Source organism: Glycine soja, chromosome 10 (genome assembly GCF_004193775.1).
Source record: "Glycine soja cultivar W05 chromosome 10, ASM419377v2, whole genome shotgun sequence".
In the NCBI taxonomy this organism is placed as follows: domain Eukaryota; kingdom Viridiplantae; phylum Streptophyta; class Magnoliopsida; order Fabales; family Fabaceae; genus Glycine; species Glycine soja.
In genome coordinates, this window is record NC_041011.1 from 17,593,932 (window position 1) to 17,619,325 (window position 25,394).

The following is a 25,394-nucleotide window of genomic DNA, read 5'->3' on the forward strand; positions in this document are numbered from 1 at the left end:
AATAGTGTACTAAATGTGAAAAATTACAAAACTTTATAATTGGTATTTTCAAGAATTCAAGATTTTTCAATTATTAAATATGGATCTTCTATTTCAGGCCAAGGAGGGAGGCGCTGAAATTCCAACTATATTAACACCCCCAACCCTTACCTCCCCAAAAGGACCAAGCTCAAATATACACCGATAAGATAATAAAACACTTGAGAGGGTCAAACCATACCCAAAGAAACTCATTTACAAAAATCTGTAGAAAGAAAGCCCTTGCATGTACGGATGTACCTAAAAAGCTCCTTAGAGACAAAAGAAGGTGGAAAATCCCACCAAGTATACCCCAAATCCTGAGAACCTAAAACAAGTTTTTGAGGACAAGCGTTGCCTTCCCTGTATATGTGAGTAATTTTAAAACTAAAGTTTTGAGTCGGCTTAGTACAATTTAACCATCAACTGCAAATTGACCAATGAACCAAAAATGGATTAGAGTATGCCTACAGCAGAAGAGCTGAATTAGTTTCCAACCAAAGATGTCTCCAGCCTTTACTAACAGCAATTTCTATTGCCAAGATGGCAGCCATAGATTCCGTAAAATAATTTTGATATTCCTCAATAATAATATTGCCACAAGTTTAAGTTCGTGTAAATGATTTGGGCTAGCTGAACTCTGAAAGAGAGAATCCGAGCAAACATAATAATATTGAAATCTGATGGATTTGGAAATTCAGAACATTTAAGGTATGAGGTATTTATGCTAATCAGAAACCACAGAAAGGTAATGGATCAACTTGGATTAAAAGGGGGAAAAAACATTAGGAATTTAGGATAATACGGCAACAAACTTTAATTGAATGTTACATAACTTAAGTATCAACCTTCCAATATCCCTGGTCTTACCCACTACCTTACATTTCCACTTATTTATTCCAAAGTACATGATAAATATCATATCCAACATCCTGTATTTTCATCCCCAAAACTGGACCAATACGGAGTCTCAAGGAAATTATAACTCCAATAATGACCCTTGTAATTTTTCTACCCGAAAATGAAAAAAGGAAGAAAAACAGAACATTTACTCATTATGCAAGGACTGGAATGTGAAGCTATAGTTTGAAACTATGGGCAAGCCACCCAGTGGTTTTGTGAGCTTCCTAAGCTACTCATGTAACACTACATTTGAAAGTGAATTTCCTCTTTCTACTTCCTTCATGGTCACTATTATCTTCTTCCATCAACACAAACAAAACTTCAAAATTCAAATAAACATTCTAATCTTTAGTGAAACTTTTCTGACTGACTACCTCAGGGTCTGCAAAACTCATTTTAATTTTGCTGAGCCACAAGTTGATCAAGCTGCATTTGTTCAAGCCAAGCTCCTAACACCGCATGATCAACAGCATCCATTTGTGTGCTCATATTTGAAACCTCACTGGAGGATCCAGCTGCTGCAACGCTTGAGATAGTTGTCGTCGTCGTCATCATCGTCGGATTCTCCTTAATCTCAGATGGAGATTCTTTAACAAGTGACTGGACCCATGAGAAATCAGGCTCCTCACTGTTATTCCCGTGCTCAAATGAAGATGATCTACGCAGCTTCCCTAATTCATCTGCATTGACAGCCCAATCCAGCGTACCATTGGAGGATCCCCATTTTGACCAAGAATTGGCAGGGGAACCAGCGGCGGCAGCGGCAGCAGCAACAGTGGCAGAGTTGGAGCCAAGTTCCCTGGAGCTAAGGCTTCGGAATTGTTGCTGCTTCTCATGCTGAACTAGCACAGAAATCCGAGAGCTCATTGGAGAAATAGGTTCCACATTTCGAGGAGACATCCTTCCTGATGATTGACCCCCAAAAGAGGCACCATGCAATAGTGGATTCTCAACATTTTTAGAAGAAAAGTTTGTGTTCACAGGTGACAGCAAGCTTTGCTGCTGCTGAAATTGATTAAGGAAAGCTGATTTATGTGTTGGAGAAAAAACAGCTGAAGCCAATGCAGGATCAGCAAACCGAGGAGATGAACTCTCAGAAGAAAATAGATCATCAAGATTTGAAGGGGTCAGGGTTTTAATGCGACCAGAGCGGTTCATAGCATTAGAATTCATAGGCTGTTTAGAGAGGCAAGAGAACTCATTAAGGAGCTGTTGCTGAACATCATAGTCAGGCAACAAGTCAAAGTCGTCCACAGGAATATCTCTAGCATTGAATGAAGATCTCAAACGACTGGAATAAATATTACTCCCTGGTAGATGCAAGGCTGGGACATTTGGTTGGGGCCAGGCAACAGAAGGGTGTGACATGCCATTGGCAGAGGGCGACATAGGCGGAGTGAACCGTGAAGGAGACATGACAGACATTGAGGAAGGAGAGCCAGGCAACATGTTCATGGCTGCAGCAAAATCCATAGCAGATGTGCTTGAGCGAGGAGATGGTACAGCAGAACCAGTTGAAACATATAATGGCCGAAGCTCCTCGGCAATGTGAGCAAAAAAGCAAACTCTTCTGGAGCAACTTGTCCCATCCTTACAAAGACGAGTTCGATATTGTGCTGGATGCAGCCAGCACTCAAAAACTCCATGAGCATATTCACACATATCTCCACGTCGGCAAGCACCCTTCCGAAAATCAGGACAAGGCACACAGCTGTAGTGGTACTTTCTTGGGTCCCTTCTTCGAGCATTCTCCCCTGGATGAACAAAAGGGCATTCAGTCCAATCATGTGAATAAGCACGTGAACAAGGTCGGACTTTGAAAGAATACATCCGGAATTCATCAGTTGAATATATGCTATTCTTGATGTCAGGAAGGGATGGATCAACAGGATATTCTTTCTTGTCTGATGCAGAAGAAATGAAGCCATCATTTAACTTTGACTTCAATTGGAAATCTGGTGCAGAAGGAGACCCATTCTCTGATGATGTTGACAAAGGTGGAGAATATGCATTTGATGGAGCCGTGATCACCCTGAGATTACACACTGCAATGGAGTCATCAGTTTGAAGAAGTGCTTCAAGATTGTTTCTAACAGACTCATGCTTGGGAGGAACAACAATGACATCAACTGGACGATGACCATTGCCATCCACAGAATTTGGATCAGCCCCCGCTGCTAGAAGCAATATAACAACATCAACAACATTTTCAGACCCACCCGAAGCAGCACAATGAAGGGCAGTGCTCTTGTCAAGGCCACAAGGTTTATTAATATCACAGCCAGAAAGTGAGAGAATCAGATCCAGAATATCAATGCTACCATAAGTAGCAGCAACCATCAATGGGGTTCTGAGCTCATTGACCATCCGCCTAGATCCCTTTTGACGACTGTACCATAGTCCTACCTCATCTACACAGGAAGGATCCCTCTCAATCATTCGCTTGAAACCTTCAACATCGTTATTAGCTGCAAGCTCAAGCAAGCTTGCAAAAGAATCCTCAGTCTCAATGGTCAAGTTGTTCATCATGAGGCTTTTGGGTTGAGATGCGCTTATCAGAATAGAAAATAGAGTTGGATACAGCACTGGCTTTAACCTCTCCAAATGCTTTCATTTGCAGTAGTTTTAACTGAGGAAAAACAATCACAAATCCATTGAAGCTAGCTTTTAGAAGCAAAATAAATAAGCACCAAAGAGCATAAACCCTCATACCGTGACAGTAATTGAACATTCAAACACATGAAGTTTCCATGAAATATGCACGTAACTATATATCAAATTAAACCTCTAAACTAGGAAAAAAGAAAGGTTTTCCAATTTTAAAACTCAAACCCAAAACAAGAGATGCAAAAGATATTAAAGGACATCACTTTCAAAACAAGACAAACTTATTTATCAACCAAAGGGAAAGGAAATCAAACAGTTGATCTACCTAGTGAACTTCACTCAACATTAACAAACAAGATTGCTATCAAAAGTCCAGATTTTCAGAAGCCCATAATAAAAACAAAAGAACATCATTCCAAACAAGACTAATTCCTACATCATTCCAAACAAGACGAATTCCTCAAGGGCTCTCTTGTCTTTTCAGCACACAGCAAGAGAGATACAACAACAAAATTCACTTAACCAAGAAAAAGTCCAAGATTATGTAATCAAAGACAGTCAAATAAAGACAACGATCGAGCCAACAAGGTATGCACTGATCTCAAGTGCCCATAGACGAGAAAACAAATCCATCATCAACCAAATGATGAACTTTTATCATATCTCCGGCACCCATTTTTATACCTAAAAACATATATATTGTCACAATTTAGCAACTTTTGAACTTGAGACTACTAGTTCCACTAACATGGGGCTATTCTACCTTAACAAGGGTCTTGAATTCGAGTTCTAAGTATACAATTAGCGGTCTTAAATACTTACAAGTTAGAAGGAGATTTTTGCTCCTTAGTAATAACTCGACTAGAACAAGATTCTCGGAAAGAAAAATACACGTGGTCTCTTACTAAAAATACTTTATTTATTATTAAAAAATAAACACCAACCCAAAATTTACATTACTGCAATTACGATCATCATCTCAAAAAAAAAAAAAAAAAAAAGCAGTACCAACAAAAAAGTGAAAAAGAACAATCACACAGAACAACAACACAATTAAACTGAAAACATCTTTTTTTTTTCTCGTACCATCAAACCACGAAAACATGAAAGACAGATTCAAGAACGAAACTTGAGCATGATCTGAACTATGATCGAAGTGAACCTTACCAGTTCTTGTTCAGTGCAAAAGCAAAAGCCATGAGAGAAAGAGAGGGTAGATCTCAGCTGAAAGGAGCTTCAGACAAAGGGCGTGTTTGGGCACACCGAGAAAAACTGGGACTCGGAGAGGGAAACTGTTTGACAGAGAGAGAAAAACAAAACAAATACGATCGCGATAAAAGAGGAGCTAGAGAGGACCTTCTCTTCTTCTTTTCCATTTCCTATGCCCTTTGAAAAGAAAATAATAATAATAATAATATATAATTATCACCGGAAATAATTATTTCACTTTCGTGTACAAATTTATTATTTCTAATTTATCACAAGTATCTAGTTCAGTTTGTTCATTTCTATGCATAAAAAGAATAATTCCGTTTAACATGACAGTTTTTTTACAACTACATCTAACTCAAAAAATTGTTAAAAACAAAACTTCATGAAAAGCATTGTAAAATAATACTATTAAATAAGAGAGAATTATTTAAAATCTACTCATTTTAATTGAAAGCATATTAAATTATTTTCTTATATTTGAGTACGAAGAAAGTGATAAACAAGAAAAGGAAAAAATATTTGTTATTAATAATATAAAAAAAAAGGAAGATACATTTGTTTTTTTTTTGTTTGTTCGGATAAAATGGCCAAGCCAATGAAAAGACAGAGTGCAAAAAGAAAAGGCGAAAAAGGCTAAGCGCACTTGAGGTTACGGTTCATTATTATTCTTGCCCAAAACCTCAAATTTGTGACATTTTTTATTGGCCAATCACATCACGCCTCCTCGTCACTGCAGCGAGGGTACGATCGTCATTCGGGTGAAATTTTGGGGATGGGAATGTACTTTGCTTGACCATCTATTTCTACAAATCTCCTTTTCAAAAAGGAACCATGATAATAAGTACTAACAAAAAAAATTACATTAATTATTTTTAAACTAAAAATATTTTTTATTAAAATAATATATTAAAAAACTATTAGAAAAGAAAAAATATTAATAATAATATAATTTTAGGAAAAAAAATATAAATTTAAGATAAATTTATCGTTATCAACTAAATTAATCACTTTTTCATCTTGATAAATTAGATAATTAGATATCTAATATCTAATATGTTTTAAGACAAGGGAAGTTACAATACTAATCTCATCCAAATTTTTGTCACGTGTCCTACATAAGGATAAATTTGAGACAATCAAATGTTTGTTGGACCATTACGGGCTCTTTTCGAACTTAAGAGAAAAGATGGTCTATTTAGCTTTAGGTGGGGAAAATAGTTCATTTTAGGGTTAAGAGGGGAGGTTTTGTTTGAAAAAAAATTGAAAAACTTCTAACATCTTCTCTACTTACAGAGAAGACACTTTGTTATTGTCACTTCTCCTTCTTCCCTCAAAAGAAAATATGGACAATCAAAAAACTCAAGCTCACTCCTCTCTACTTCTGGTTTCCATTCTCACTCAATCTCTCCAACCTTTCTCTTCTTCTCTCATCTCATATTTATTCCATCTCAAGCACGATTAGAACTCTCCAAAGATGATTCGATCGTGCATTTGTAAGTTACTTTTTTTTTCTTATCATTAGCACGGTATGGCTTTTGATAGAGGTTGGATTTTATTTTCTTCTATTTTTCCAATTTGTATTTCATATTTTGAGGGTATCCATTTGGGGTTTTCATTTAGTTTGATTGTGGATTTTGTTTTGGTGGCGTTGATCAATGTTTCTTGTTTGGAGTTGTTTGTTTGGTTGGAGGGTTCCAATTTGAGTTTTTCATTAGGTTACGTTTGGAGATTGTTATTTTGGTTTAGGGCTCGAGGAGTTGTTGTTAGTTGTGTTAAGTTATTTCCTTTTTGTTTCTTGGGTAGTGGTAGGGTTCTGATTTAGTTGTGTTAAGTTATTATGCAATCATGTAATTTTTGATTTAGTTGTTAATTTGATATCCTTTGTTTTCCTTATTATCATTGATTTTCTTATTTTAGTAAGCATTATTTGAGTTTTTATGTATCATGTGCTTGTGATTCAATTAAGTAGTAGGTCTCATGTTTCACTTTGAAAAAATAGTTTGGTTGGTTAAGTTGTGGTTGATGAAATAGTTTATTTTCTTTTTCACTATGTTGTTCGCAGTTCTCTAGTATGGTTATCTATGTTGTAGTTTATATTGTATTGTTAATTTGATATCCTTTGTTTTCCTAAATATCCTTTTATTTTCTTATTTGATTAAGCTTTATATGAGTTTTTACATATCATATGCTTGGGTTTCAATTAAGTAGTAGGTCTCATGTTTCACTTTGAAAAAACTGTTTGGTTGGATATGTTGTGGTCGTTGAAACAATTTTTTTTTGTCTTTTGTTGTCGGAATGGCTCCTATAGTTATGTTAACTATGCATATAATTTAACTTGCTAAGTTATGCTTTCAACATATCATGGCGTGAAAATTTGATTTGATTAAAGAAATTGATGGCATTAGGGAGGCGTTGTGTCTTGTTGTTCAGTAACAAATATGTGGGTTGTCCCAACTCGTGATAACTCTGACCATTTAGAAATTGTCATCATGAATTCTAAGGTAGAAGTTGATTTTTGTGGTGTAATGAATTGTATTTGTAGAAAAGTCAAAGATGCAATTGTTTAATAGTGTTTTTTGTATTCGTTATTAGGGTGATTAGATCCTATGTATTGCTAGGAAAGAGCAGTTTGACACATGGTGTGAAATATTGAAAGAAGGTAGTTCATATATCATGAACAACTTTAGGGTTGTACCAAATGAAGGAAATTATAAGACATGTGATCATGCACTTAAACTATTATTTACCGGAGGAACAACGCTGAAGGCTCACAAACTTCCTGACATCCCTAACAATGTTTATCATTTCATGGATTTTGAAGATATTATTACTAGAAAGGCAAATTTTGATGTGTTAATTGGTAAATTAATAGCTTATACACTTTCTTATCAATGTTAATTTCCTGTTAGTTAATTTCTGCTCTTTAGAATTCTTAACTGCTAATTATATATTTCTTTTAGATATTATTGGTGTTGTTGAAAAAGTCACTTTCCAAGGAATCACCAATGGGAAAAGGAAGATAGTGTTCAATCTGAAAGATGACATGTATTATTAGATACATAATCTAATAATTTATACTTTTCATTAGTAATGAGTTCGTTAAACATTTATTGACATGTATATTTATGTTTTCATTGTAGTGGGTATGTACTTAATTGTACATTGTGGGAAGATTATGCTATGAAGTTGATTGAGTTTTGAAACGAAAATTCTGTAGAGGATTTCATTGTTATTTTTTTGACTCATGCCAAGATAAAAGAAGCAATTGGTGAATAGAATAGATAGCAAATAAATTTTATGTATTTTTTTAATTTGGAATTTATGCTAATGGTTTCAAGCTTATTTTTGCATGTGTTTCCACTTGGAATATCAAATTCTTATTGCTACTCCTAACTTTGCATAAATGTTAATATGGAGGAAAATCATAATTTTTGAAGCAGGTTTGGCCAAAAGATTTTTAGTGTACGCTTGATTTAAATGGGTGGTTAAGTATCATTGATGTTATTGTGTTTATTTGTGTTTCAGCTTTGATGTTACTAGCTTAACACAATTAGAAACACAATGTGAAAATCAATCTCAATTGAGTAGCTTTTCGTAGTTTTCTGGAAGCTCTCAATATTAAGAAAGATATAAGTTTTTTTTCAAAGCAAGGGCAAAGTCTCTGACTGAGATCAATGAGACAAGACAAGTTTTTTCTATTATTGGAGAATTTTACATCCCAATTAAATTTAGCTAAAAATCTTGTATTTCAAACATTATTTAATCTGTAATATTGATTCATTAATTTAGTGTTCTATAATTATACAATTAGGAAAATCCAATGTGTAAATGTTGCTACAATTGGTAAAAAAATGGATGATACTATGAAGGATACACCAATTGTAATAAGAGTGTTGACCCAAAGAAGCAGTTTTATACATGTATTTGTGGTAGATTCATTGAGAAACCAACAAGGTAGATATTTATTTTAATTCTTAATAAAAATCACTTTCAAATTCTTTTTTTAAATGACTACATTGTTTGCACTTCGTCTCATTTTTTAAACCATTCATAGGTATAAGGTTGAAGTTGAAGTTTATCACACAAAATTTAATTCTAAATTTGTCTTTTGGGATTAAGATTGTGAAATATTAGTTGGAATGACTGCAGCTGAACTTAGGCTCTTAATGATCAAGGTACATTAATAATATTTTGACATTGTTTTTTAATTTCTATAATATGAGTTTGAAGTTCTAATACTTAATAATTATTGTTTAACTTTTATTTAATTTTTTATAGGAACTTGGAGAAGATAACCCAAAAGAAATAGCAGCACCATTAGATCTAATGTTAGGACATACTTTTGCTTTTAGAGTTAAAGTCCAACCAAAGTATAATAATTCTTCTATCATAAAAATATCTGTTGATGAAGATTTGATGAAAATTATAATCAACCGTATTGGAGCTTATAAGGTCTTTAGTATTTCAATTTTTTGTGACTAATAATATATATTTTTTACCGATAGTATATATATATATATATATATATATATATATATATATATATATATATATATATATATATATATGCTTACTAATACTTATTTAGTCATAATGTTTTTTAACATATAGGCTACATCAGAGAGTGATAAGTCCATGCAGACAATGAATCTTGACTCACAAAATGAAGTTGTTCATCTTTTTTTAATATATTATTCTCATTTTGCATATTTTTTTATGCATATTGTCTTATCAAAACTGATTAACTATGAGTTTGAAGGTTACATGTTATAGTTTCAAGTATGTCGTGGTTGTGAATCTTTGCTCCCAAAATGAGGTAATCAATATTTTCATACACATATTATGTTGTTTTGCTAAATTGTATTATGCACAATCCTCTATGGTTATTAAATACAATATATATTTGTAGGTTATATCTCAGTTTTACCTCTCTGTCTGATGTATGTCTATTGATTAATATGATATAAACACAAATGCTTATCTCTTATAAATGTTACATAATAAAGAGAATTATGCTGTAAAAATACTGATAACAAACAAAATTTTTAATTCCATCAGTCATTATGTAGAACTATTGATCATGATCCAGAGGTTGGAAATGTTGTTACCCCAACAACAAGGCAACCATCTTAGTTAGCATCTGATGACAATTTAACACAACATTTTGCACCAACATAATTATCTTCCACTGAAGTATCCAAGCACATCAAAACTGAATGAAAGTGCAACTTGAAGACTTTAGATTAATGTATCTAGACTTCTTTTTTTTTTTTTGGCTCAAGTTGAAACAACTTAAAAGTTGTATTTTGTCGTGTAACCATGAAAACTTAGTCACGATAGTAAATAGTTATGACAAGTTATAAGAATTAGCATATGTTTTTGGTTCATGGTTGTGGAAAGGTCTCTCATAGCGAAATAACAATATTTTTATAAAAATAAAAAAGTATTAACAATCAAGGTATTTTTGTTACAATTAAAAATTATTACAATTAAAACTAATTAAAATTACATAGGTTATACTTTACACTCTCAGTTAACTAATTTAACATAAATGTAAAATAATGCAGTCAGTTAATGGTGTAACATAATAATTATGTTGATAAATTTGTTGTCATATATTTTATGTATATGAGAATAATAAAATGTATACCATATTATATAATATACAAATTGTTACAAATTGTCATATATTGTATGTATAACAAAATTATATAATATAATTTATTATAAAATATATAATAAATTTTCTTTACAAAAGTGAAATAATTGTGTAAATTTCTTTACCAAATTTATCGTTGATAAAATAAAAATTGTATTATTATTATAAGGGATATTATTTTAGTTATTATAGTCTAAACTAATAGTCAATATGACATAAGTTGTAGGTACTCAAGTTCTTTTATCAAAAGTTGTGTTAAAAATCCCAATAAGAGAAAAAAAAATATCCATCTTCTTTAGTCAAAAAATTAAAATTGGAACCAACACTCACAAAGAATTCATTTACTTGGAACCATTACAACTCTGATGCGATCCTTACTAAGAGCGGATCGCTTGATACAGGTCATAGAGTTTGGGTTGACGCTACTTCCAGAGAGGGAAGTTAAGTTAGGGTAGACGCCACAAGGATTACCTTGATAAGTTTGATATTGGTTTAGCAAGGAACCCAGAGAGAAGTTCTCACAAAATTTTATCAAATGCCAAAAGTCCTTCTATTGAAAATGAAATCCATACATATAGTGTATCTGAACAAAAAAATAATAGAAATAGACATGGGCTTTCAAATCAGTTTTGGGCCAAAATTACAACGAAAAAATTATAAATAAAAAATAAAACATATTTGGCATGGACCTTCAAATTAGTTTGGGCCTTCAACAACAATTAATATTCTTAGTAGTGCCTCTGCCTCTGGGCCTTCATCCTTCTCCACTTGGGCCTTGTTAAGTATGCTTGCTACCATTTGTTGGAGAATATCCACATACTTCTGTAATTTAAGACCATTTCTAATGTTAGGATTTAGGCCACTCAGAAAATGAGTCATTGTGTCCTCAATTTGCTCTTCAATGTTGGCCCTCACTAGTGTCATCTCTATCTCCTTGTAGTACTCCTCCACAGTCAAACTTCCCTGGGACAACCTCTGGAGTTTCTGTCGCATGGTTCTATTGTAGCTAGTTGGAACATACCTTTTCTGCATATCCCTTCTCATCTCAGTCCATGTATCTATCTCCCGCCCTTCCTCTCTCATCATCTCTCTTTGATTTTTATTTCACCAAACAAAGGCATAGTCTGAGAATTCAGCTGCAGCTAACTTCACCTTTTGTTCTTTAGTATAATCATTGCAGGAGAATACATGTTCAATCTTCATCTCCCAATCAAGGTAGGCATCTAGGTCACTCCTGCCTTTGAAAGGGGGTACATTGAATTTTACTCCCTCAATTTTGTTCTGCCCCTCCACTCTGTTTTGCCTGGATCCAACATTGCCCACTCTGTTCCCACCATAATGTCTTCCAGTATTCTAATTTAGTTGGTTCTTCAGACCCTCAATTCGTCCATAGAGCTCTTCATTGTTACGGTTCAGCAATCGTTGCATCTGTATAGTCATTACGTCCAACAACAAACACTAAGATCTGTCCAGTGGATGATAATCACCACCACCATCACCAACTCCTGCCATAATTAACAGAGAAGAAAAATTACAATAATTTTTAAACAAAGGTTTCATGACCTCACCACACTCTACTCACGTGTTTCTTTCTTTAATGGTAGTGCACTCGTGTTTGATGCTCTCAATATAGGCTTTTGTGTGAGGTTTTTCACTCTTGCCTTTTACCACTCACTCCCTCTTAAGTTCCTGGATGAATCAAATTAGACGCACAATGTAATATAATAGGAAAGATAGTTTGATTATCACAAATTTGATAACAGATTTGGATAACAGATTTGATAGCAGATTTGATAACAGATTTGGATAATATATATGATAATAGATTTGATCACAGATATCATAACAGATTTGATAACAGATATCATAACAGATTTTATAATAGATTTGGATAACAAATAGAAGAAACAAAGAAACTACTTAATTACAAAGAAGAAGAGAACAAAATGAACGAAGATGACATGTAAACTTCAAATTGTCATAACTTTTGCTATGGTTGTCCGTTTGAGGTGCACTATATGTCAAAACGCTCAGAATTCAAAGGAGAATGTCTGGGCAAACTCTTGGGCAAATCCCTTGGTCTGCTATTTTTTCCAAAAAAAACGTATCTAATTGCCTCAAATTCGCGTTCAAAGATCAAACACCCTTTTTTTTTCAAACTTTCTGGAACCTTTTTTTTTATAATGCTTTTTTTTTCAAATTCGTCTAGGATAATTTAGGTAATTCATTCAATAGGCACATAGGAAAATAGGAAAACAAATTCAAGAGCCCACTAAACCCCTAAATTCTTCTAGTAAGCTAAATTGTCCCCAAATAGAATTTGTAACAGATTTTGAAACAAAATTCAAATAGAATTTTTTTTTACACAGAATCTGAAAGAAACAAGAACAAGAAAAAGAACGAAAACAAGGACACAAACAAGACGCAAACAAAAATGCAAATAATAAAACAAGAACAAAACGCGAACCTGAGACAAATTACAAAGAAAAAGAATTGGATAGGATAGAACCTGTATCAAGAGTCGAAGCTCTGATACTAGATGATATGATCCTTACTAGGAGCGGATCGCTTGATACAGGTCATAGAGTTTGGGTTGACACCACTTCCAGAGAGGAAAGATAAGTTAGGGTAGACACCACAAGGATTACCTTGATAAGTCCGAGATTGGTTCAGCGAAAAACCCAGAGAGAAGTTCTCACAAAATTTTATCAAATGCCAAAAGTCCTTCTATTGAAAATGAAATCCATACATATAGTGTATCTGAACAAAAAAAAATAGAAATAGACATGGGCTTTCAAATCAGTTTTGAGCCAAAATTACAACGAAAAAAATTATAAATAAAAAATAGAACATATTTGGCATGGGCCTTCAAATTAGTTTGGGCCTTCAGCAACAATTAATATTCTTAGTAGTGCCTCTGCCTTTGGGCCTTCACCCTTCTCCACTTGGGCCTTGTTAAGTGTGTCTGCTACCATTTGTTGGAGGGTATCTATTGACTGTTTGGTCCTACTCCTGGTCATAGGTCCCTGTATTTGAGCATTTTTATGATTCTCATCAACCTCACCATGCATATCCAACCAAAGTTTTTTCATTCATGTAGCTGAACTTTTCCAGGTATGTTGGCTTATTTGCTTTTATCTAATATCTTCCATGAACCTTTGCTTCCATTTAATCAATTCACATTTAATTGAAATTTAAGGATAGACTATATGGCAATAGATGCATTTCTGAAGTGGGTAACATAAAAAAAAAATAGTCATACGGTAGTATATGCATTTCATGTCTAATATTCATGAATTTTTTTTTCATAAGCAAGTAAGTAACTGCTACATGTTCACGTTATTTACATTTTTCCATAGCCAATTATTGAAATGTCTTGCTTTTTCTTTTCATAACCAAGAATGTCACTAATGGCACTACATTACTATTGGATTTAGGCATACCCAGTTATTCAAATAGTGTTCAACCATGGCTTACTATTTTTCTTTGACAGAACAATGAATAGGAAAGAAAGTAGCAATAGAGAGGCTATGCCCAAGCACGAAGAAAAAGAAAAAAATTATTAAGAGAAACAAATGTTGTCAAGTATAAACTAATATGTTCTGGAACCCAAAGAACACCACTTTCTAATGTTACCTAATACAAAGAAAATACTAATAACTACAACACTGAATCATCAAGAGATCAGTTCACTTAGCCAATTTCACAATTCGATGATGGATTAAGTAGAAAAAGGACTTGCAATTGAATGCACTGTAATGCTCAAAACTTGATGAACAAATTTGATGTTGTCATTATAAATGAACCAAGTCCAAACCCATCATGCAGCAATACTGATCAAATGCACAATAGAAATAATAAATAATTTGGATTTACATATCCACAACATTTGACTAAAACTACTAACACCACCAATCCCAACATCAGAAATATTGCATCTTTTCCAGAAACAGAAGGTGATTTTTTCATCTATTTTATATTACTCTGCAATATTGTTTACATACAAACTATACATTATTGGTTGTTTTTCTCTATTCAAGTGAGTAAACACTAATCAAATATCTTAATTTGCTAGATTTAAGTTCAGATAATTACTCAAGCTTTGAGAATTATGATTTTCATGATAGAAATAATACTACATCAGCTTCTAATGTAAAACAAGGTAGTAATATCATACAAAAAAACTTTAGACCTTACACTGAAATTGATTCTCATATGTTAAATGAAATGTTTCTACCAATACGGAAAATTCATGATGTCAAACTTCTTTTTTGATATTCATTGTGTCCTACATCGTGATTTGCACATTACTGAAAATTGCAAAAGGAATCGGTTGACTATAAAAGAATGAGTATGTTTCAAAATACAAAGTAGATTAAATGAAGAACAAACTTTGCTTAGATCACAACGGTTATTTCAACAATTTCTAGTAGATGGTTACATTATGATTGAGTCAGAGAGGTTGTCTTTTATAAGATACAACCAATCTAAACTACGAGTGGACAAATATGCTAATTTGGAAAATTCAGATTCTAACAATGAAAACCATGGTTCTGATAGAGGAAAGCAAGTAATCTTGCCATCATCATTTGTTGGAGGACATCGGCATATGGATCAGTTGTATTTTGATAGAATGACTATATGCAACCATGTTGGATTTCCGGAATTGTTTATCACTTTCATGTGCAATTCATATTAAAAAGAAATTTAGAGATTCCTTGCTTTAATGAATTTAAAGGCTGTGGATTGACCCGATATTATTGCAAGAGTTTTCAAGATCAATTTTCAACAACTATTGACAGATTTGACAAAGAAGCACGTTATTGGGAAGGTGGTTGCATGTAAGTTTTTATTAAGAATCACATTCTTTAATAATTAATATGTTTTTGTGATATCATTATATTATATATTTCAATTTTTTTTATCCAAATTCTAAGTTGTAGTATTCAATTTTAAATTGTCATGATTACTAATTTGCATTGCATAATCTAAAGTTTGTGTATTTAACGTATGTGCAGTTCTAATTTTATTTTCCTGTATCTATTTTGAATTTCTTTATGACAGATACGTACACTAGAATTTCAAAAATGTGGATTATCGTATGCATATTTTCTTATTTTTCTACATCCTTCATGTAAGTATCCTACCCCAGATGACTAGTCAACAGGTTAATTCAGAGTTATATCATTTATTCAAGTCACACATGATTCATGGACCATGTGGCGTAGCTAATAAGTCCTCACCATGTACGAAAAATGGGAAGTGTACATGATACTATCCCAAAAAATTCCAAGATGTCACAATTGTAGATCAAGATGGATACCTTGTACATAGAAGAAGAGATCATGGAAATACAATTGAAAATGTTGGTGTCACTATTGACAATAGAAGTGTAGTTCCATACAACCCAATGTTGCTCCTAAAATACCAAGAGCACATCAACATGGAATGGTGCAATCAATGCACTTCTATTAAATATCTCTTCAAATGTATCAATAAAGTTTATAATTGAATCACTGTTGTTATTGTCCTAGATGAAGGTCAATCCACATGTCAACAAGCAGCAAATGAGGAAATTAAGAAATATGTTAACGATAGATATATCTCTCCATCAAAAGCATGCTGGAGAATATTATTTTTTCCAATCCACAGTAGAAAGCTAGAAGTTGAGAGATTGTTCTTCCATTTACCAATCGAACAAGTAATGTATTTTAATGATGCAGAATTGGTTGATGATATACTCTCAAAGCCTTCTGTCAACCAATCAATGTTTGCATCATGGCTGGATGCAAACAAGACATATGCTGAAACAAGAAGTCTCACATATGGTCAATTTATTTCTAAATTCATTTTTGTCAAGAGTAGAAGATGTTGGAAACCCATAAAGCAAGGTTATATAATTGGAAGATTAATGTGGGTGCCACCAAGCACAGGAGAGTTGTATTATTTAATATTGATGTTAATTGTTGCAAAAGGCACATGTACTTATGAAGATATTAGGGCAAATTATTTGTGACAATACTCATTTCAAACACCATGAATAAACCATAACATGTTTGGGCAAATACATGGCAATGGCTATCAGATGACATTTTGTACGAACAAAGGAAACTGAGCAATATGTAAGGTACAAAATTTACAAATTGCCTAAATTACTTAAATTATATTATTTTAGCATATCTTCTAACCAATTAATTTACTTAAATATTTCAGATTTACATCTCATTGAAGATGAATTGAAAATTTTGACACTTATGGAAATTGAAAAAATGTTAGAAAATAATAGAAAAAGTTTTAGATATTTTCCCCTCATGCCATATCCAAATAATTTTATTAGGAGCATATCAGGAAATAGGCTGGTGTATGCATAGCTTAATTATGACATTGTTGAAATGAAGTGTCAGTTTGAGAAAAACTATAGCTATCTAACATGTTAAATTTTGGATTCTTAGCTTATATTAGAAGAATTTGTCTTCTAAATTCTGAACTAATATACTAATACTAATTTTGTAGATGAGCAAAGAAATATCTTTGACAAGATAATGGTCGTTGTCAATAGATAAAGAGGTGTTATGTTTTTCTTATATGGTTTTGAAGGGATTCACAAGACATTTATGTGGCAAACATTAGCATCTGCTCTTAGAAGTAAGAGACAAATTGTCCTAACTCTAGCATCAAGCGAAATTGCATCTCTACTGCTACCACGTGGAAGGATAGGACAACACATTCAAAATTCAAGATACTTGTCCCTACTCTAGATAATTCAATATGTAACATCCACCAAGGAAGTGAGCATGTTGAACTCTTAAAATTGACCAAATTGATCATATGGGATGAAGCTCCAATGGCACACAAACATTGTTTAGAAGTGTTGGACAAAAGTTTGAGAGATATCATAGGTGTCAAAAATGACAACTCTATGATTTTCGGAGGAAAAATCATTGTATTTGGAGGAGACTTTTGATAAATACTACCTATCATTCCACAAGGTGATCGGTCAAATATTTTCCATGCAACTATTAATGCATCATATCTTTGGGATCATTGTGAGGTATTAACTCTAACCAAGAACATGCGTATGAAAAGTTCCTTGAACAATGTGTGTACTGCTGAACTAAGAGATCTCTTTTAATGGGTATTAGATGTTGAAAATGGAAAAATTACTAAACCAAATGCCAGTTATGCTACAATGACAATACCCAATGAATTCTTGATTTCTGGTTTTGAGAGCAACCATTGTTGATACCACATATCCTAATTTGTTTGCAAATTACAAAGATGAATCATTTCTACAATGTAGAGACATTTTAGCTTTTACAATTGAAACTGTGGACTTGATCAATGAATATATTTTGTAAATGACTCCAAGTGACAATTTATATTGTCTGGCCAATTATTTAAAAACTTGCATGTTTTATTATCTTTTTCTATTTAATTCCCATTTTATTAAAATCAGCATATAGCAATAGTGTTCAGGAAATGGTAATATTATTTTACTATTGTAGGAGATTAAAAAGTGTATTTGAGTTCAAATTCCATTGAGATGATGGGCATAGAAGACAACCAATCTTTTCAAGCAATAACACCCGAGTTTCTTCATTGCCTTAGAACATCAGGGTTACCAAATCATCAAATAAGGCTTAAAGTTGGTACACCTATCATGCTTCTAAGAAACTTGGACCAATCAAAAGGATTGTGCAATGGCACTAGGTTGATTGTCACAAAATTAGTAAACTATGTCATTGAAGCAGAGTTTATGTCCAGTGAAAAAAAATGGCCACTTCATTTATATACCATGAATGTCATTATCACCTTCACAATCTCCTTGGCCATTTAAATTAATTGGGAGGTAGTTTCCTATTACGATATCCTATGCCATGACTATCAACAAATCCCAAATGTTGGCCTATATTTACCAAAGCCTATTTGTAGTCATGGCCAACTTTATGTGGCTATATCTATTGTTAGAAAAAAAAAATGGAATGAAGATTTTGATACATGATAATGAAAAGAATCCGTTGAAGACAACTACTAATGTTGTTTTTAAAGAAGTCTTTCATTTCATAATCTTTAACAGGTTCATGCTTATTTATTTCGGCAAATAAGAATAAACATATTATGTTCTCATTTCTAATACTTTTTTTTTACTCAGCCACTCTCAATCCACTATAATTCCTTTTTGGGAGTTAAAGAAAACTAGAAGTGGAACCTTTTGCTGCCACCAAATTAGTATGTGTATATACATGACCAACGAATGATTTTAACAATGGTATGTGACTCATTAATTATTCATTACACTATTTTATTTTCTATACATTTAATATTGTATACACTTCATTTCTTCCTACTTTATATATAAAGTGCAGTTTGGAAGAATTAAAAACTAGAAGTGGAACCTTTTGCTGTCACCAAATTAGTATGTGTATATACATGACCAATGAATGATTTAAACAATGGTATGTGACTCATTAATTATTCATTACACTATTTTATTTTCTATACATTTAATATTTTATACGCTTCATTTCTTCCTACTTTATATATAAAGTGCAGTTTGGAAGAATTGTTGACACTGAATCAACTATTCAATGAACTTCTTAGAAAGTTATTGTTTTCATATGAAAGCTATTGAAGGTATCGAATTTTGCATTCTACTTGACAATCAAATAAAAAAATTACTACTCTGTCGAGCTTAATCCAAACTATAAATTGCAAATTGTTACTGCACAATGGAAGCAACCATTGCATACTTCAATAGTGATCTTCTACTATCACTAAGGTATAAGAATATAAATAACCATAGTGTTGTTCAATAATAGAACTGTTTGCTACATTGATTATCTATCTAAATAATTTATTTAATTGTCTTTTATTTAGGTGATTAGTAAAACTATGAAGTAAGCAATGCTTGCTTGAACCATTCTATGTCTATTTTTTGAATTATCCGAAAGGTACATATTAGATTTAACACAAATAAATCTATTCTACTCATGGAAAGATGCAGTTTATGCTTATAGAATCATATATTTTACACCATTAAAGCATTAATTTAATACATTTAAACTCTTTAATGCACGTGTGAAGGCAAACAAGGAAAATTATTTACAAGACTCTTGACTCATGATTGTTACTAGAAAAACAATATTCTATTTCCAAGCTGGAATTTTCGTAAGATATTGACAAAAGTGTTAAGGAGTACTACATTACAAATTGATCGTCAAGTGCCTACAATTATATTAGACCACACACACACACACACACACACACATATATATATACACCTATTGTTATTATTTATTATTTATTCATTATGCATTTTCTTACAATACCTATTGTTAAAAAAATAATATTTCTTTATTAACTTAAATATACATATTTTTGAATGACAATAATACAAATGTGATAGAAAAAGCAATAGCAGATGGTTCACATAAACAATCGATTGGGCCCATATCTTAAACTATCTACAAGGGCCCAAACACCAAATGTTAACTAATTATAAAAACGCCATCAGACAACACAGGGTCCACCATGGTTCCAATTTCTCAAACTAAGACTTTCAATGACAAAAAAAGGGAATACAAAAAGGGATGGCTCGCCCATGCAAAAGGAATGCTAACGGACGCAATTGACGTTGAAAGGTACACACAACAAAGTGTTAGAACTTCCATTCGTGTGTTTTACTTATAATTATCATATCTCTATAACACAACAAACAAAATCTCTAATTCCTATTATAAATTAATCCTTTTATTCATTTCTAAAATATTTATTTGTTTACTTATTATAAAAATATTTATTTGGTTTGAAGCGGAGCTAAGCGCAGAAAATTGGTATAGCCCGTGTGAATGTACGAGTTATCGACTAGTTATATATAGAAATGGAAGGAGTAGTTAAAAATGTCACAACAATACTTGCGGTCCGAAAATTTTTATTCATGTAATTAATTAATATAGTGGATGTTTTTAAGAGTGTAAATAATATTTTTAAATTATAAAAAAATTACCATCCCTTTAGAGAAACATTAAATTTTTTGTGTTTGATTTCTCTCTCCAGAGGTTGAGAGATTTTGTTACCTTGTTTATTAGGCAAATATTAAACAATATCCTTAGAATATTGGCTAAGAAACTAAAAGGATAAATGTTTTTATTGACATGCATAAAATGTTCTTCTATGATCTCTATAATAAATATTTTCTCATTTTAGTTTTTCAAATAATGTCTTAAGGGTACTGATTAACAAGACTATTTTGATTAATATAATAAAAAATCAAATGATTTTGTTGAAGCATGCACTACTAAAAAATCGTGATTTAGCGGACGAATAATTCTGTCGCTAAATCAATAAATTTGGTCGCTATTAGTGTTAGAAAAACGAAATAGCAACCGAAATGATAACGTCGCAAAAACCCAAGTCGCTAAGTCCATTGTAACCAAATTTATTCGGCTGCTATTTAGCGACCAAAATAGTGATGCACTAAAGTAATCATTTCGATCACTACGTATTTGGTTGCTATTTTGCTTGGGACTAGTTCTGCAACTGAACCTGTCCGTCACTAATTTGGTTGCTACTATGTAATTAAATTTTAAATCTAAAATAAAATCGAAAAATATTCAGTCGCTATCATATAATTAATCATAAATATAAAATATATTCGGAAGGTGTTCGGTAGCTATTTTGGTTGTTATTGGATAATCAATTTTAATATATAATTTAAAAAAATACCTTCGATCGCGAATTTGGTGGCTAAATTTGCAATAAAATTATTTCAGTCGCTAATTAGGTCGCTAGTATATAATTTTTCAAAATTTAATGTATTTCGGTTGCTAATTCGGTCGCTATTTAATATTAATTTTTTTAATGCAAAATTATGTTGTATGTTTTGTTTTTCCAGTTACATTTTGACCTGCTTAATAATTATCGATTGCAAACATAAATTTTAATTAAATTGTATAATCAAAATTATAAATAAAAGTGGACATTCATAATGAGTAAATATATCTAATAACAAAGTTCTATTTTAAAGATTGATAAAGTGCAAATTCAAAGTTTTCAAAGTTTAATCAAATGCAACATAAAAGTTAATAAAGTTCAAATTCATAACTAATGTGGCCTAATCAAAGTAAAGTAAACAATAACCAAGAGTCAATGATCATTTCCCATGTCATGAGGACGATCAACCTTAGCATCATTAACATGGTGCTCTATTCCATCTACTATGGTAGGTGATAGACTAGGAGTTGGTATGATAGACTGAATATGCAAGTGTTGTAGTATATGCTACATTTGCTCATTTTGTTGTTGCATCTCCTGACTTTGGTGGTCATGATTCTCCATCATCTAGAGCATCTTTTCCTCAAGTGTCTTCTCCTTATTTGTCTTTGCCAAAAGCTCAGCATTCAATTTATTAATTGTCTCACGCATTTCCTCTATTTGGTCTTCCACAGGAGCAATAGAAGTAGATGGAGCTGATTTTGAGCAACTAAACCTTTTGCTCAAAGTACCTAGGTTGTACACGTTCCCCTTGTAATTTGGATTTCCAACAACATTCAAATATATTTCATTATCATTAACAGAAGTAGCAGTGTTAGGGGAATCCTGTGTAGATGTGCCTTCCTCTGTCGAACGTTGTAAGATTTCATCTCAACGATGTTGATATTTCTCCTTTAATATAAAGTGAGGTATGAAGATAAATTGTTAAATGTGTAGAAGGATTAATATTCAAGAAAATCATCACTAATACAGGAAAAAAAATGACTTTAATATACTACAGTAGGCTTCAAAGTTTATACTAGCCAATCACAAACATTTAACACTAACTAAAGAAAAACAAATCAAGATGTGTAAATAGGTTCAAGAGATATTCATCAAAGGTAAGAGTTCATTTATAATATCATCCATTACATATCAAATAAAGTGATAGGATTAGAAGAAACAACTTACAGCGAATTCGTGGGACTTGTCATTGACCCATTCTCCCGACTTCAATTTCTTAGTTTTCTCCATCACCTCCCAAGCAGTTGGTGGTCTTTGAAACTCCTTTGACTACATAAATTTAAGAAATTAAAATTGTAAAACATTTAATTAATTACATTGAATTGAAAATCAATGAGGTATACATACATACATACATATATACATATATATATATATATATATATATATATATATATATGTATGTATGTATAAAGTGAAATTACCAGCTTTTCAAAGTGAGCTGAAGTAGATATGGAACCACCACAGTATGCTGAGGCTCCTCTATCAACAAATTGATTCACCTTGGCAGTGGAGCTCTTGTTTAGGAAATTTGTAAAACCCCAATTTTCGTCCAAGGCTGCTCGAACATTAGCTATTATCCACTTTCCTTTATCTTGACCATTTATGATCTTATTCATTGCATTTTTTAAAATACGTGAACCTTTTGGCTCAAAAACAGCTCTAATGGCTTGCTCTTCTTGTGGGTGCCACCTATACTCTTTCTGCATAAAATATGAAACAAGAACTAAATTAGAAATCATACAAGAAACAATAAATTTTAAATTACACCATAATTCAAGTTACCTTAAACTCTCCAAACCACCTATCGCGAAGGTCAATTGACACCTTCAACCAACTTGGAGCTAGTTCATCAAATTTTGCCCTAATGATATTTGATATGATATTAGAATACCCATATGTTGGTTGAAACCTATGTACAAAGACATTGTCAATACCACATTTAAAAAACATTTTAAGAAAAATTATTAGTTGAATAAAATGCACTTACTCTTCTTTATATGCACGAATGAAAGGCCTTTCATCAACAATATGTTCGCAATTTGGATCTGGTGGGTATTCAAGTGTAACAGAATCATCTGGTGTTGAAGGTGAAACATCTCTAATAGGGGCAGTGGGAATTGACTCCCTTACAAAGGTAAGATTTGGTTGGTCTTGAGCTGTAGAAAGTGTGTTTGGAGTTTGCGCAACAACATGAATCATCGACTCTGAGGTTGATATGTGAATGGATGAGGGGGAAAGGTTGGTGGTAATTAGAGCTCCCAAACTAAAATCACGATTAAATGTTCTACGACCACCACCTCTACCTCTGTCTGCCATCTGCATGTTTGATTTTGTTGCACACACACACACACACACACACACACACACACACACACACACACATATATATATATACACATGTATATATATGATTTTTAAGAACAAATAAATAAAAAATTAAGTACCATAAACAATACACTTTAGTAAACAAATAAATCCAACTTGTTAATGAAAACTCACAGAAACATGTTTTCTACACCAAAATAGGTCACTTATCTTCTCTTTCATATTCACTACAAGAGTAAAAGTAATAATTATTACAAACCACAGTCATACAAATGTAAAACTACACACACACACACACACTGAACATAAGGCATGCAATATATTTAAGAACAATAAATAAAAAGTGAAGTACCACAAGCAATACACTTTAGTAAACAAATAAATCCAACTTGTTAATGAAAGCTCACATAAAAATGTTTTCTACACCAAAATAGGTCACTTATCTTCTCTTTCATATTCACTACAAGAGTAAAAGACATGCAATCAACTTTAATGTATGAATTAACTAAGAAGTATTTGTATCATCAAAATCACTCTCAATGTCATTCTCACTTAATATGCATCCATCCTCGTCTGGTTCAACCAAGTCTAGTTGTTTGAGTAAATCTGCATCTATCTCTTCTCCACCTCCATCAACATCCGCAAGAGATTCATTAATGACATCAGGGTCAAGTTCCAACACTTCTTGAAGCCCTACAAGCTCATCATCTTGGTATGGAGCCTCTTGCTCAATTTCACTTATTATATTGTCAGTGATTCTGCTGTGAGCTTTTGTCTTCATTATGGCTAACCATCCTCGATGTCCCTCGGGATATGTTGTGTAATAAACTTGTTCTTCTTGTTGTGCAAATATGAATGGGTCATATGCTTTAGTATATCTTTTTGATTGTCTTACTTCAACAATGTCATACTTTTTATCTGCTCGTGTCCCTATATAAGGAGTATTATCAAACCAATCACACTTGAATAGAACTAACTTCATCAATGGGATGCCAGTATACTCCAATTGAATAATATCAAACAACATTCCATAAAAATCAGATTCTAGTTGGCCATCAGTTCCCTGTACATGAACACCATAATTAGAAGAATTCATGCCTTCATTCCAACTAACTGTTTGAAATTTGTATCCATTTATAATGTAGATAGGCCATAATTCAACTTTTCTCTTAGGTCCCCATGCCAAATTAACCAATATTGAATCTTGAATATTATTTTCTGGATTTAGAACTTAAAAAATTTAACAATTAACACCATATATAACACTGTATCATTATGGAAGAAATGTTATTTCAATAATATATAAGGTTTTAACCTACATATTGCTTGAACCATATAGGAAAGTTGGATGAAATGTCTTGGTTAAGTTGAGCATCTGAAGTAGTGGGATTCAACTCCCTTAAAAAATTCTCATAAATACTGGAAAAGAGAAAACAAATTAGTCAACATAAAAAACATAACATCATTAAAATATTAATTAGAGTTATAAAAGTATTAAAATCATCTTACTCTAAATATGGCTCAACCTCTGGACAATTTTGAAGAACGTACATGTGAGCAACATGAACATCAAGTTGGTCCAAAAAATATGTTTTGGATTTACCACTCGCTCTTCCTGGGTAATTGAAAATTGATATAATAGGAGAAGATGAAGAACCTTCATTTGCATCAACATTTCGAGGCATCCTAGTCCTTCTTGTTGCAATTTGATCAGGATAGTAAAACGAGACAAATGTAGATGTCTGCTCCACTACGTATGCTTCACAAATCGATCCCTCAACCCTAGCTTTATTCTTGACTTTATTTTTGAGGGAGTGTAAAAACCTAAAATTAATATGAATAAGTATTTTTTAAAAATGACTATATGTATATAATACAATGGTGTATAAAT

At 32.3% G+C, this 25,394-nt stretch overlaps 2 protein-coding genes across 2 annotated transcripts; both read right to left on the reverse strand.

Moving 5' to 3' along the window:
- Positions 1-761: 761 nt before the first annotated feature.
- Positions 762-4,904, reverse strand: LOC114370980 (zinc finger CCCH domain-containing protein 30-like). The gene is made up of 2 exons (XM_028328381.1): positions 4,696-4,904; positions 762-3,550 (listed from the first exon to the last, which is right to left on the reverse strand). The coding sequence occupies exon 2, from the start codon at positions 3,448-3,450 to the stop codon at positions 1,318-1,320; it is 2,133 nt and encodes a 710-aa protein (XP_028184182.1). The 5' UTR covers positions 3,451-3,550; positions 4,696-4,904; the 3' UTR covers positions 762-1,317.
- A 16,835-nt stretch (positions 4,905-21,739) lies between these two features.
- LOC114371483 lies at positions 21,740-23,494 on the reverse strand. The gene is made up of 5 exons (XM_028328904.1): positions 23,166-23,494; positions 22,961-23,087; positions 22,600-22,878; positions 22,343-22,444; positions 21,740-21,997 (listed from the first exon to the last, which is right to left on the reverse strand). Exons 1-5 carry the CDS (start codon positions 23,492-23,494, stop codon positions 21,740-21,742), a joined length of 1,095 nt encoding a protein of 364 aa, XP_028184705.1.
- Positions 23,495-25,394: the final 1,900 nt, after the last annotated feature.